This window comes from Symphalangus syndactylus, chromosome 13 (assembly GCF_028878055.3).
Source record: "Symphalangus syndactylus isolate Jambi chromosome 13, NHGRI_mSymSyn1-v2.1_pri, whole genome shotgun sequence".
NCBI classification, from domain to species: Eukaryota; Metazoa; Chordata; class Mammalia; order Primates; family Hylobatidae; genus Symphalangus; species Symphalangus syndactylus.
Genome location: NC_072435.2, coordinates 119106799 through 119121571, shown reverse-complemented (window position 1 = coordinate 119121571; position 14773 = coordinate 119106799). Strand labels below are relative to the sequence as shown.

The 14773-nt window shown below is 41.6% G+C and overlaps 1 protein-coding gene across 13 annotated transcripts in view; it reads left to right on the top strand.

Annotated features, from left to right (window-relative positions):
• The window catches only part of SBNO1 (strawberry notch homolog 1), an 80446-nt gene that overhangs the window by 27809 nt on the left and 37864 nt on the right, over positions 1-14773 (top strand). For 8 of the 13 annotated variants that reach the window (XM_055237947.2, XM_055237945.2, XM_055237946.2 and 5 more), the window contains 10 exons: positions 862-958; positions 3425-3585; positions 6502-6635; positions 7403-7493; positions 9313-9474; positions 10173-10308; positions 10387-10492; positions 10620-10773; positions 12196-12378; positions 12931-13028. In XM_055237947.2, coding sequence (XP_055093922.1) covers positions 862-958; positions 3425-3585; positions 6502-6635; positions 7403-7493; positions 9313-9474; positions 10173-10308; positions 10387-10492; positions 10620-10773; positions 12196-12378; positions 12931-13028 — 1322 coding nt within the window. The remainder of the gene's footprint in view (positions 1-861; positions 959-3424; positions 3586-6501; positions 6636-7402; positions 7494-9312; positions 9475-10172; positions 10309-10386; positions 10493-10619; positions 10774-12195; positions 12379-12930; positions 13029-14773) is intronic. The other 5 variants (XM_063614619.1, XM_063614618.1, XM_063614622.1 and 2 more) reach the window with 1 other exon arrangement.

Sequence of the window (14773 nt, the reverse complement as noted above, 5' to 3'; positions counted from 1 at the left end):
AAACAGTTGCCTAATGATTGTACTGGTAATGAAAAGTGGCTTGTTCCGGATCTTCCTTTATTCCTTTAAGATCCTGTAGAGGAAGAAAAGGGAAGCATAACTGTGGTGACCATTCACTTGGTTTGCTGAGGACAGTCTGGGTTTACTTCTGTTTTCTCAGTGTAATGCTCAATAGCTCCTCAACTCAAATGTGACAGGGTTTGGAAAATAAATTACATGGCCATCTTATATATGATCACGATTGCACCTGTGGAGACACAGAAGTCTGAAGTAAATTTTTCTGTTCTTCATAAGGGCCTCTAAAATAAACTCCAGTCTTCTGGGATTTTGGTTTTAGGATATGTGGGAAAGCAGACAAATAGAAGTGAACTGAGAAGGTGGTGGGATGTGAGACTGAGAGGCCCTGTTTGTGGTGATGCAGGGTCTTTTGGGGCCAGTCCACCTTTGCTAGCGTTCACTCCAGTTCTGCACTAGGAAGAACCAGACACACTGCTTGCTCTTTCTCCTGGAACTAGAATGAAGGCGAAGTCTGAGTGCAGAGAGAGTCCTGGGCATCAAGGAGGGGTGGTAGGCAGTATTGAAGGGGAAAGTAGCTTGACATGATGGTGGCCGGAAGGACGTGGAGTCTTGTGGTGACTCATTTGTGGGTAAGAGACAGAGTAGGTCCTCGTTGTCTGTGCTCATTATTGGAGAAGCAGGAAAGCCATGAAGTGTGGCCCAGATTTTGGGGAGTATTGAGGTGGCGCGTCATGTTTCCATGATGGAAATTTGTAGGTGTTCCTACAAGAGAGTTTTTCTGTGTGTTGGCTGGGCATCTGGTCCCTGGATTTGGGATTGATTGTGCTCTTTCCATGTTGGCAGAAGGTTCCTGTTGTAAAAGAAGATGATGAACCAGAGGAAGAAGACGAAGAAGAAATGGGTCATGCAGAAACCTATGCAGAATACATGCCAATAAAATGTATGTCTTTGGGATTTGTCAGATATTTACATCAAAGTTTTCCTGTGGTTTCTTTGGTTCTTTTTGTTTTATTTTGTTTTTTCTATATAAATTTAGAATCTTGTTTTAGGTCAGTCTTCTAAAACCAAAACTAAAGCTTGGATTTTATTTTAATTTTGTTCCTAGGAGTAGTGATTATAAAAATCAAAGGTAATTGTAAAGATATATAAAGCTAAGATATTTAATACAACTTGTCTAAAATTGTAAAAACATTGAAATTATAAAAATAATTGTACTATTTGAATTCCATAGTTTTAAATTAACTTTGTTTCTCCCTTTTGTATAACATGATTCTTTTTTTAGCAGCCACTGTATGAAGTCGAAAATTAGGTTTTTAATATTTGCATAAAATTTTCACTTTTTCATTATAGGAAACAAATCTATGTCTAGAATTTGTCTTTCATGTAGTCTTGGTTTCTATAAAAAACCACTAATAATACCATTTGAATTGAACTACAATTCTCTCTTTTTATCAATTACTGATAGACTCAAGATTCCATCCTTTTCTGGTCACCTGCAGTGAATTTTAGGAGTCCTATCTGAACTTCTGTTTTATTTATTCCAGTAATCATTTTGCAAAAGGATTGAAAGAGTTTATGGCCCTTTAAACCAGAGGACAGCAAACTAAATCTGGACCACTCCCTCTTTTATAGTAAATAAAGTTTTATTGGAACATAGACATGTTTATTGGTTTACTTATTATCTATGGCTGCGTTGACACTACAACAGCAATGTTAAGTAGTTGTACAAGAGACAGGATGGCCTAAAACGGCAAAATCATTCTCTGACCCTTTACAGAAAAAGCTTCCTGATCATTATTTTAATGTATTCATGTTGTACATTTTGGGGACTTGGTTGTTTAACTTTATAGCCAAGTTTGTCTTTCAAATACTTTTCAAAGTAAAATATATTCTTTTTAAGACGGGGTCTGGCTCGTTACTCAGTCTGGAGTGCAGTGGCATGCTCTTGCCTCACTGCAACCTCCACCTCCCAGGATCCCTCCTGGATTCTAGCGATTCTCATGCCTGAGCCTCCTGAGTAGCTAGGATTACAGGTGTGCACCACCATGCCTGGCTGATTTTTGTATTTTTAGTAGAGATGGGGTTTCACTGTGTTGGCCAGGCTGGTCTCGAATGCCTGACCTCAGGAGATCCACCCACCTTGGCCTCCCAAGTGCTGGGATTACAGGTGTGAGCCACCGTGCCCAGCCAGGCAGTGGCACAATCTTAGCTCACTGTAGCCTCAGCCTTCAAGGCTAAAGCAATCCTCCTGCCTCAGCCTCCTGAGTAGCTCAGACCACAGGTCCCACCACCATGCCCAGCTAATTTTTGGATTTTAATTGTAGAGATGAGGGTCTCACTATATTGCCAAGGCTGGTCTTGAACTCTTGACCTCAAATGATACTCCTGCTTTGGCCTCCCAAAGTGCTGAGATTGCAAGCATGAACCTTCATGCCTAGCCTCAAAATAAAATTATATTGCAAACTTTTTTTATTTTATTTTATTTATTTTTTTTATTATACTTTAGGTTTTAGGGTACATGTGCACAACGTGCAGGTTTGTTACATATGTATCCATGTGCCATGTTGATTTCCTGCACCCATTAACTCGTCATTTAACATTAGGTATATCTCCTAATGCTGTCCCTCCCCCCTCCCCCAACCCCACAACAGTCCGCAGAGTGTGATGTTCCCCTTCCTGTGTCCATGAGTTCTCATTGTTCAATTCCCACCTATGAGTGAGAACATGCGGTGTTTGGTTTTTTGTCCTTGCGATAGTTTACTGAGAATGATGTTTTAGTAACTGAACTCCTTAATCTGGCATTATGTTCTGTTACTATTAGAGAACCTGCTGGTATGAACCAAGTTGGTGTTTTTTTAGATCTTTTTTTATCAGCAAATCTCTATTTTATTTTATTTATTATTTAATTTTATTTATTTATTTTTTGAGACAGAGTCTCACTCCACTCAGGCTGGAGTGCAGTGGCACAGTCTTGGCTCACTGCAACCTCCGTCTCCTGGGTTCAAGCAATTCTCGTTCCTCAGCCTCCTGAGTAGCTGGAATTACAGGCGCGTGCCAACGTGCCCAGCTAATTTTTGTATTTTTAGTAGAGACAGGGTTTTGCTATGTTGGCCAGGCTGGTCTTGAATGCCTGACCTCAAGTGATCCCTCCACCTTGGCCTCCCAAAGTGCTGGGATTACAGGCGTGAGCCACCTGCCTGCCCCAAATCTCTGTTTTAACCATATGTAGTTGATAAATCATTTTAGTCAAATATAGATAGTACTTTATCATCAGTTACTTTTTATGGAAGCCCAGAGTGAATACTTTTTAATTATTTTTCTTTGTTATAAAAAGAACATTGAAATATAATGAAACTGGAAATGTTGTTACTTAGAATAATTAAAATGTTTTTACATTTTTGTTTAGTAAAAATTGGCCTGCGTCATCCAGATGCTGTAGTGGAAACCAGCTCTTTATCCAGTGTTACTCCTCCTGATGTTTGGTACAAAACATCCATTTCTGAGGAAACCATTGATAATGGCTGGTTATCAGCATTGCAGCTTGAGGCAATTACATATGCCGCCCAGGTAAGCAATAATATTTCATAATTAATACAATAATTATTTTATCCTATTCTGTATAACATAGTTGTTTCAATCTAAAGGTAACTTTTCCTTGTATGAAAACCTTGTAAATGTGATTTTTATGAAAGTTTAATGTGTTGGAAAATTAAATTTTAGAAGTGTAGCAGAGATCCAGGTAGTGCATTTCCAGTGGAAATGGCAAATGTTATAACTTTCTTGGAATTTCCTGGGAATATCTATTAAAATTACAAATATGTATATCGACCGGGCGCAGTGGCTCATGTCTGCAGTTCCAGCACTTTGGGAGGCTGAGGTGGGTATATTGGTTGAGCCCAGGAGTTCAAGACCAGTCTGGATAACATGGTGAAATATCATGTCTACGAAAAATACAAAAAATTAGCTGAGTGTAGTGGCACACACCTATAGTCCCAGTTTCTCGGGTGGCTGCGGTAGGGGAATCACCTCAGCCCGGGAAGTCGAGGCTGCAATAAGCTGTGATCTTGTCACTCCAGCCTGGGTGATGGGAACGAGACCCTGTCTCAAAAAAAAAAAAAAAAAATTACATGTATGTATATGTGTGTGTATATATACCTGTTTCTAGGAGTGTGTTGCCTAGAACTGTTAGATAAGAACATATGCGGCCGGGTGCGGTGGCTCAGGCTTGTAATCCCAGCACTTTGGGAGGCCGAGGCGGGTGGATCACGAGGTCAGGAGATCGAGACCACGGTGAAACCCCGTCTCTACTAAAAATACAAAAAAATTAGCCGGGCGTGGTGGCGGGCGCCTGTAGTCCCAGCTACTTGGAGAGGCTAAGGCAGGAGAATGGCGGGAACCCAGGAGGTGGAGCTTGCAGTGAGCCGAGATTGCGCCACTGCACTCCAGCCTGGGCGACAGAGCGAGACTCCGTCTCAAAAAAAAAAAAAAAAAAATGCAGAATGATATTTGTTGTACCTTTTGTCCCCCCAGCTGGAAAAGATTTGAGCATCCACATTATTGGGGGGTAATTGCATAAGCTGTGATATTATTGGACAGTGGGGGTGTTGTGTGGGCTTTTAAAACGATGTGAGGTAAACAGTTGTCTTGAAATGATTTCAGTCATATTCCATATCTGTAAAATAAGTAATGACCAAAATAGCGTTTATCCTCCATATTTTGTGTGATATAAAACTTTTAATTTGGCTGGGCATGGTGGCTCACACCTGTAATCCCAGCACTTCTTTTTTTTTCTTCTGAGATGGAATCTTGCTGTGTCGCCCAGGCTAGAGTGCAGTGGTGCGATCTTGGCTCACTGGAACCTCCACCTCGCAGGTTCACACCATTCTTCTGCCTCAGCCTCCGGAGTAGCTGGGACTACAGGTGCCTGCCGCCACGCCCGGCTAATTTTTTCTATTTTTAGAGGAGATGGAGTTCTACCGTGTTAGCCAGCACTTTGGGAGGCCGAGGCAGGCGGGTCACCCTGAGGTCAGGAGTTTGAGACCAGTCTGGCCAACGTGGTGAAACCCTGTCTCTACCAAAAATACAAAACTTAGCCAGGCATGGTGGTGCTCAGCTGTAGTCCCATCTACTCGGGAAGCTAAGTCAGGAGAATCACTTGAACCCAGGAGGTGGAGGTTGCAGTGAGCTGAGATTGTGCCACTGCACTCCAGCCTGGGCGACAGAGTGAGACTCTGTCTCAAAAAAGAAAAAAAAACACTGGCCGGGCACAGTGGCTCATGCCTGTAATCCCAGCACTTTTGGAGGCTGGAGGCTGAGGCTGGCAGATCACCTGAGGTCGGGAGTTCGATACCAGTCTGGCCAACATGGTGAAACCCCGTCTCTACTAAAAATAGAAAAACTAGCTCTGTGTGGTCGCACATGCCTGTAATCCCAGCTACTCGGGAGGCTGAGGCAGGAGAATCACTTGAACTCAGGAGGCGGAGGTTGTGGTGAGCCGAGATTGTGCCATTGCACTCTAGCCTGGGCAACAAGAGCAAAATGTCTCAAAAACAAAACAAAACAAAACAAAAAAACTTCATTTGATTCTGCAAGTGTTGATAAGGGGTATGGCGGGCTCCTCACCAATTTGTTAACTTTCATTACCTGGTGCATGGGAGAGTAGCAGGAAATAATATACGGTAAATATGTAGAAAGTATTCACATTAAGCTGGGCACGGTGACTCAGGCCTGTAATCCCAGCACTTTGGGAGGCCAAGGCGGGCGCATCATGAGGTCAGGAGATCGAGGCCATCCTGGTCAACGTGGTGAAACCCTACTAAAAATACAAAAAATTAACTGGGCGTGGTGGCGTGTGCCTGTAATCCCAGCTACTTGGGAGGCTGAGGCAGGAGAATAGCTTGAACAGGAAGTTGGAGGTTGCAGTGAGCCAAGATTGTGCCACTGCACTCCAGCCTGGTGACAGAGCGAGACTCTGTTTCAAAAAAAGAAAAAAGAAAGTATCCACATTAAAAGCCAAAACTATAAAATTTGGCTGGGTGCAGTGCCTCACGCTTGTAATCCCAGCACTTCGAGAGGCTGAGGCGGGCAGATCACGAGGTCAGGAGATCAAGATCATCCTGGCTAACATGGTGAAACCCTGTTTCTACTAAAAATACAAAAAATTAGCCAGGCGTGGTGGCGGGTGCCTGTAGTCCCAGCTACTCAGGAGGCTGAGGCAGGAGAATGGCGTGAACCCGGGAGGCAGAGGTTGCAGTGAGCCAAGATCGCGCCACTGCACTCCAGCCTGGGCGACAGAGTGAGACTCCATCTCAAAAAAAAAAAATCCAAAACTCTATGAAATTTATGTAAAAATAAAGTCACAAAATACATATACAAAACAAAAAATATGACATCAATATATTCCTATTCCTAAAACAGTGTATGAAAGATTGATCACCAAAATATCTGAAGGATTATATCAATTACCAGTGTTTTGTTTTTCAGCAACATGAAACTTTCCTACCTAATGGAGATCGTGCTGGCTTCTTAATAGGTGATGGTGCTGGTGTAGGAAAAGGAAGGACGATAGCAGGAATCATCTATGAAAATTATTTGTTGAGTAGAAAACGAGCATTGTGGTAAGTGTTTAAAAACTGGCTGTGGGCCGGGTGCGGCGGATCACGAGGTTAGGAGATGGAGACCATCCTGGCTAACACAGTGAAACTCCATCTCTACTAAAAATACAAAAAATTAGCCGGGCGTTGTGGTGGGTGCCTGTAGTCGCAACTACTCAGGAGGCTGAAGCAGAAGAATGGCGTGAACCCGGGAGGCATAGCTTGCAGTGAGCCGAGATTGTTCCACTGCACTCCAACCTGGGTGACAGAGTGTGACTTGTCTCAAAAAAAAATGAATAAAAATAAAAAATAAAAAAACTGGCTATGGAAGGTTTTGTTAGTGAGTAATTATTTTAGCATGTGGGGATGGGATCCTCCTTCCCCATCAACAGGATCTTTGTCACCCAGGCTGGAGTGCTGTGGCATATTCATGGTTCACTGCAGCCTCTACCTCAGGGGCTCAAGCAATTCTCCTGCCTCAGCCTCTGGAGTAGGTGGGACTACAGGCGTGCACTACCATGCTTGGCTAATTTTTTGTAGATACGGGCTCTTCTTGTGTTGCTCAGGCTGGTCTCGAACTCCTGGGCTCAAGCAGTCCTCCTGCCTCAGGCTCCCAAAGTGCTAGGATTACGGGTGTGAGCCACTGCACTCAGTGGGATGGGTTTTAATGAGTAAGTGTATTTTCTTTTTCTTTTTTTTTTTGTTTAAGTGTCAAGACCTGGCTTTATTAATTCCTGAATTCTAGAATGATATAATTTGTATTTAATTTGTGCTTTTTAATATTTTGGCAGGTTTAGTGTTTCAAATGACTTAAAGTATGATGCTGAAAGAGATTTAAGGGATATTGGAGCAAAAAACATTTTGGTTCATTCATTAAATAAGGTATGAAATCTTTTTATTCAGTTGGTCATTCAATAAATACTGACTCATCTATGAGATGAAAATAATAATAGCTATGTATATAAGGGGAAACTTTTTGGAAAACTTTGATGTTACTCCACAGAAAGCATAGTGAGTGCTAGCAACTATTGTTGGTTTGTGGATTCCTATGTGCTAAACACTGACAGGCAGTAGCCACTCATCACATGTGGCTGTTGAGTAGTGTAAATGACCAGTGCAAATTGAGATGTGCTCTTAAGTGTACAGTGCATACCAGTTGATTCTCTCAATTTTCAGTATTATTTTTGTGTTTCTTTTATAGTTTGTATGCCATAAGGGTGCAGTTTAGACAGGTGGCATACCTTGCACTATAGGTCACCAAATCATATGCGATGTAGATAGTTATGGCTTGGGCAGGCTGGTTTCAGTATTTGTACAGCTAATGGACTTGAGTTACCCATACCTCTGCTCATGTGAAAACAATTCTGTAAGCTGAAAGACAATGTGTGCCAGTGTGTTTTAGAATGTTAAGGTTCAGTTAGCAAATCTTTTTTTTTTTTTTTTTTTGAGTCAGAGTCTGGCTCTGTCCCCCAGGCTGGAGTGCAGTGGCACCATCTCGGCTCACTGCAAGCTCGCCTCCCGGGTTCACGCCATTCTCCTGCCTCAGCCTCCCGAATAGCTGGGACTACAGACGCCCGCCACCATGCCCTGCTAATTTTTTTGTATTTTTAGTAGAGACAGGGTTTCACTATGTTGGCCAGGATAGTCTCGAACTCCTGACCTCGTGATCCACCCACCTCGGCCTCCCAAAGTGCTAGGATTACAGGCTTGAGCCACCGAGCCCGGTGCAAATCTTTATTGACTTACTATGCATGCACCAATTGTTGGTGTTATAAGGTTAAAATAGACTGATAGGGTTCCTGGAAGGGCCTCCCTAGTAGCCCTTTGAAAATAAGTAACTGCACCTGTACTTCCCATGGTGAGTCCTAAGTTGAATTCAGTGTTGCCCTAAACAGTGGCTTGTTAGGGTGGGTTTTACTGGGTGGATTTGTAGCTATAAAGTACTGTGTCTTGAATGACTGTATACAATTCAGAACTAAAAGGATGTAAGTGGCATCTAGAATTTTTTTTTTATTTCAGAGTAGTATTAGAAAGGCACATTAACAACTACTCATAATTCTTATGTATCAGAAATTAATCACAGTGTTTTGCATATAGTAAGTGCACAATAAGTGTTTGTAAATTGTGACTTTTCTTATAGGGGAGTTTGTCTGGTTTTTAATGTGTTTTTTTTGTGGTGATAAAGTTTTTAAGACTTTGAAAATTGGATTTGAAAAAAAAAAGGTCTCAGCTCTGTTGCCCAGGCTGAAGTGCAGTGGCGCAATCTCAGCTCACTGCAACCTCTGTCTCCCAGGCTCAAGCAACTCTCCCACCTCAGCCTCTGTGGTAGCTGGGACTACAGACATGCGCCATGATGCCTGGCTAATTTTTGTATATTTTGTAGAGATGGGGTTTCACTATGTTGGCCAGGCTGGTCTTGGAACTCCTGAGCTCAAGCAGTCCACCCATCTTTACCTCCCAAAGTGTGGGGATTACAGATGTGAGCCACTGTGCCCTACCAAAAACTGGATTTTTGTACCATAAAGTTGTATGTTTGGGTTGTGTACATTTATACAAATAAATTTGTGTCTCTGTACTTTTGCATTTTCTGAAGCCTGTCATGGGCCTAACAAGAGTTCCTGCTTGTGAATGTTTAGTTGGGATAAATGTTTCAGAGAGAAAGGTATACTAATTAGCTAAATTCTTTTCTTTTCTTTTTTAGTTTAAATACGGAAAAATTTCTTCCAAACATAATGGGAGTGTGAAAAAGGGTGTTATTTTTGCTACTTACTCTTCACTTATTGGTGAAAGCCAGTCTGGCGGCAAGTATAAAACTAGGTTAAAACAACTTCTGCATTGGTGCGGTGATGACTTCGATGGAGTGGTATCCTTTATGGCAAATATTTTTCTATTTTTTAACGACAAGAAAATTATAAAAGGGTAGACCTTTGGGAAACAGGAATCTTGAGATTAAACGAGTTGCTGGAGTGAAAACTTTAATGATTACCTAGAGTCCAAAGGGATTGGAAAGTTGATTCGGTTTTTTACCTTTCAGGACACCAATGTTTAACCTCCTGGTTTAGAAAAATGTCAATAGATATGAGGAATACTGAATACCGTATTCCCCTTTTGAGGATTAACATTGCATATTTACGTAGCAGAATACGCGAGAAGACTAAGGGAAAGAAAACTGTTAGAACTTAGTGGTCCCAAACTTGTTCACAGTATATCTTTTAACTGTCCTGCGTGAGGAACATCACTTTTTGTAATGCTGATTAAATTGGTTACCAATCATGCTTCTACTTTTACAAGTTACCAGATAACAACTTCTTGCTGCAGTGGGTTCTTTTCTCTGTTTTAATTTAGAGGCAAATTGCTGGTTTAAATTCCAAATTCAGTGAATGTCTTTGAGGCTAGAGAGGGAGGAGGATGTAACTGGGGAAAGGCCCATAGGACTTCCTTTGTATTTGCAGTCATGAAGTAGGCAATCAGAAGGCCTCAGGGAAATAAAAGTTAACTCTTCTTGAAAGACTAGAGATTCTTAATACTAATGTGATACATTCCTTAATTCATTCCATTTAGATAGTGTTTGATGAGTGTCATAAAGCCAAAAACTTATGTCCTGTTGGTTCTTCAAAGCCAACCAAGACAGGCTTAGCAGTTTTAGAGCTTCAGAACAAATTGCCAAAAGCCAGAGTTGTTTATGCTAGTGCAACTGGTGAGTATTTATTTATTTAAAAATATATATTGTAGGTTATGTTTTCAACTATAATATATTTCATTTGTGGGATTTCAGGTGCTTCTGAACCACGCAACATGGCCTATATGAACCGTCTTGGCATATGGGGTGAGGGTACTCCATTTAGAGAATTCAGTGATTTTATTCAAGCAGTAGAACGGAGGTAATGCAGTTTACGGTATATATTCTTCTCAGTAGCAATCTAAGAAATGTGTTATTCCTAAAGCCAATTCTCTGTGTGTTAAAATTCTACTGTATTGGTAGTTACTGTATGTTTTAATTTTATTCAGAGGAGTTGGTGCCATGGAAATAGTTGCTATGGATATGAAGCTCAGAGGAATGTACATTGCTCGACAGCTGAGCTTTACTGGAGTGACCTTCAAAATTGAGGAAGTTCTTCTTTCTCAGAGCTATGTTAAAATGTATAACAAAGCCGTCAAGCTGGTGAGGAATTTTTCTTAATTCCTAGTATTTATTTAATGTATCTGATAATGTTTCTGTTAGTTTTGGCGATTGCGATGCCTCCTGCCCATGGAAATGTATTTCTACTATAAAACAACAGATGAAGCCAGGCACAGTGTCTCATGCCTCAGCAGTTTGGGAGGCTGAGGCGAGCAGGTCACCTGAGGTCAAGAGTTCAAGACCAGGCTGGGCACGGTGGCTCACGCCTGTAATCCCAGCACTTTGGGAGGCCGAGGCGGGCGGATCACGAGGTCAGGAGATCGAGACCATCCTGGCTAACACAGTGAAACCCCATCTCTACTAAAAATACAAAAAAATTAGCCAGGCGAGGTGGCGGGCGCCTGTAGTCCCAGTTACTCGGGAGGCTGAGGCAAGAGAATGGCGTGAACCCCAGGGGGCGGAGCCTGCAGTGAGCTGAGATCGCACCACTGCACTCCAGCCTGGGCTACAGCGAGACTCTGTCTCAAAAAAAAAAAAAAAAAAAAAAAAAAAGCATTCAAGACCAGCCTGGCCTACATGTTGAAACCTCGCCTCTACTAAAAATACGAAAAAAAATTAGCTGGGCGTGGTGGCGCGTGCCTGTAGTGCCAGCTACTTGGGGAGGCTGAGGCAGGAGAATCGCTTGAACCCAGGAGGCGGAGGTTGCAGTGAGCCAAGATGGTGCCACTGCACTTCAGCTTGGGTAACAGAGGGAGACTCCATCGCAAAACAAAAACAAAAACAAAAAAAAACCAGATGAGTTACCGTATGATAGGCTGTTTAAGCAATGTGGTTTTTTTGGTTTTGGTTTTTTTTTTTTTTTTTTTTTAATTGAAGCAGGGTCTTACTCTGTCGCCTAGACTGGAGTACAGTAGTGTGATCTTGGCTTACTGCAACCTCTACCTCCCAGGTTCAAGGAGTCCTCTGAACTCTGCCTCCTGAGTAGCAGGGACTGCAGGCACGTGTCAATGTGCCTGGCTAATTGTTGTATTTTTTGGTAGAGATGAGGTTTTACAGTGTTGCCCAGCCTGATCTGGAACTCCTGGGCTCAAGCGATCCACCTGCCTCAGCCTCCCAAAGTGCTGGGATTACAGGCATCAGCCACTGCGCCTGGCCTAACCAGTGTTCTTATATTTCAGATTGTCCATGTTTTCATTTTGTTAAGGTAATTGATAAGTTATAGCCATTTATTTCAGTTGCATAGTTCTTAAAATCACATTATTTTCTAAAATGACTGCATTAGGTAATAAGAAACTTGAGACAACTGTGTGAGTATCCTGAGAAATAGATTCCCAAGTTACTAAAGATGATTTATTAAATTAATATTAAATGGTCTTGCACTTAACATTATTTTGATTTAATTGGTATTTTTAAATAACTAGACTCAAAGATGAAGTGTCTAAAATGTTGATTATGTATCTTCAGTGGGTCATCGCGAGAGAGCGGTTTCAGCAAGCTGCAGATCTGATTGATGCTGAGCAACGAATGAAGAAGTCCATGTGGGGTCAGTTCTGGTCTGCTCACCAGAGGTTTTTCAAGTACTTATGCATAGCATCCAAAGTTAAAAGGGTTGTGCAACTAGCTCGAGAGGAAATCAAGAATGGAAAAGTAAGTAGAAGAACTCATTAAGAGATTGTTTTGGGGTTATGTTGTTTAGTCTTTGTGGGTGCTGAGGTTTTCTGCTTGTAAAATCTGGTTTTCCTAAAGGATAGTAAAACTTCTAAAAAATACATTTCTTAAAATTACAAAAGCAATGCCTGCTTAGAGCATTTAGAGAGTTCAGAAAAGTATAACAAAGTAAACATCGCCATAATTGGTCATCCGTAGCTGTTAGCACTGGTAACATATGGATGTGTATTGGATTAAGGTTTTTTCTTTTTGGTGAATATTTAACTACTTAAAGCATAAGATACTATAAACTCTACAAGGGCAAGGGTTTCACTCATGCTTACTACTGTCTGTAATCCTATCTCCTGCCTAAATTTTTGACACATAACCTGTCTCAAATATATAGAAGAAATAAGTAAAACAAATGTGTGTTTTATAATAATGAGGACATTCTTGTTTGAAATCTTTTTTTAGCTAAATGTTTAAAATGTGTCTTGGTAAGAAGCCACAAACATTATTACTTGTAATTAACATGTTTTCTTTTTTCTCCAGTGTGTTGTAATTGGTCTGCAGTCTACAGGAGAAGCTAGAACATTAGAAGCTTTGGAAGAGGGCGGGGGAGAATTGAATGATTTTGTTTCAACTGCCAAGTAATGTTTTTGTTTTTCTTTTTGAGTTCTTACTTACATTAGTTCCAATGTGGGCATTTCCTGGAGACAAAACGTTTGATTCACCTGCATCATCTTTAAGTTTTCTTGATCTGAGTTTTCTGCTTTTCTGTAACAGTGTATCTATTGGAAAACAATAACAGAAATCTCATAATCCTAAAATGTTAAGCATTTTGCCAATATTTCACAGAGTATGTGAACTAACAGAAGGGCTTGATTTTGTTTGTCTTGTACATCTTGGAAATCTGTGACAGCTTGGTTTAGTTTCAGTTTTAGTGTACTGTATTTGAAACTACCATTATCCACAGGAACAGTAACTATAGTTTGTCCTAATATAACGAAGTCTACTTTATAAGTTGGCTGAGGATGGTGGCTCACACCTGTAATCTCAGCACTTTGGGAGGCCAACGTGGGCGCATCACTTGAGGTCGGTAGTTCGAGACCAGCCTGGCCAAAATGGTGAAACCGCATCTCAACTAAAAATAAAAAAATTAGTTGGGCATGGTGGCACACGCCCTGTAGTCCCACCTACCTGGAGGCTGAGGCAGGAGAATCCCTTGAACCCGTGAGGTGGAGGTTGCAGTGAGCCAAGATTGCACCACTGCACTACACTCCACTCTGGGCGGCAGAGTGAGACCCTGTCTCTAAAAAAAAAAAATAAATAAAGTCTACTTTAAAAGTTGAAAATAAGCATGAGATCTTCAGAAATAGATTTTAAAATGTTTTAGGCATTGCTTTTAGTTTGCCTAACCTCCAAATTCAAACTCTGGTAGTAAACGGAGCAAAATAAACTTGCTGCTCTACTATTTTGTGCCTTGGGATGCATTCAGATGCTCCTTTTAAAAGCAATACATGGGGCTCATGCCTGTAATCCAGGCACTTTGGGAGGCTGAGTCGGGCAGATCACCAGAGGTCAGGAGTTTGAGACCAGCCTGGCCAACACGGTGAAACCCTGTCTCTACTAAAAATACAAAAACTAGCCAGGCGTGGTGGCGGGCACCTGTAATCCCAGCTACTGGAGAGGCTGAGGCAGGAGAATTGCTTGAACCAAGGAGGCAGAGGTTGCAGTGAGCCGAGATTGCACCATTGCACTCTAGCCTGGGTGATAGAGAGATTCCGTCTCAAAAAAAAAAAAGAAAAAAGAAAGACATACACCTGCTAATCTATATTTTTCTGTACATAATTGCCTAGAACTACTGTGTCCGGAATGGCAGCCACTTGTCACATGTGGCTATTGAGCCGTTGAAATGACTGATCCATATTGAGATGTTATTATATGTGTACTGAGCCAGGTTTCAAAGACTCCTTAAGAGAAAATAATGTAAGGCCGGGCGCGGTGGCTCACGCTTGTAATCCCAGCACTTCGGGAGGCCGAGGCGGGCGGATCACGAGGTCAGAAGATCGAGACCACAGTGAAACCCCGTCTCTACTAAAAATACAAAAAAATTAGCCGGGCGTGGTGGCAGGCGCCTGTAGTCCCAGCTACTTGGAGAGGCTGAGGCAGGAGAATGGCGTGAACCCGGGAGGCGGAGTTTGCAGTGAGCCAAGATTGCGCCACTGCACTCTAGCCTGGGCGACAGAACGAAACTCCGTCTCAAAAAAAAAAAAAAAAAAAAAAGAGAAAATAATGTGAAACATACATGTTGACATGGTATATTGAGTTAAATAAAATGTATTATTGAAATTAGTTCCACCAGTTTTATTTATTTTTTTACTTTTTTTTTTTT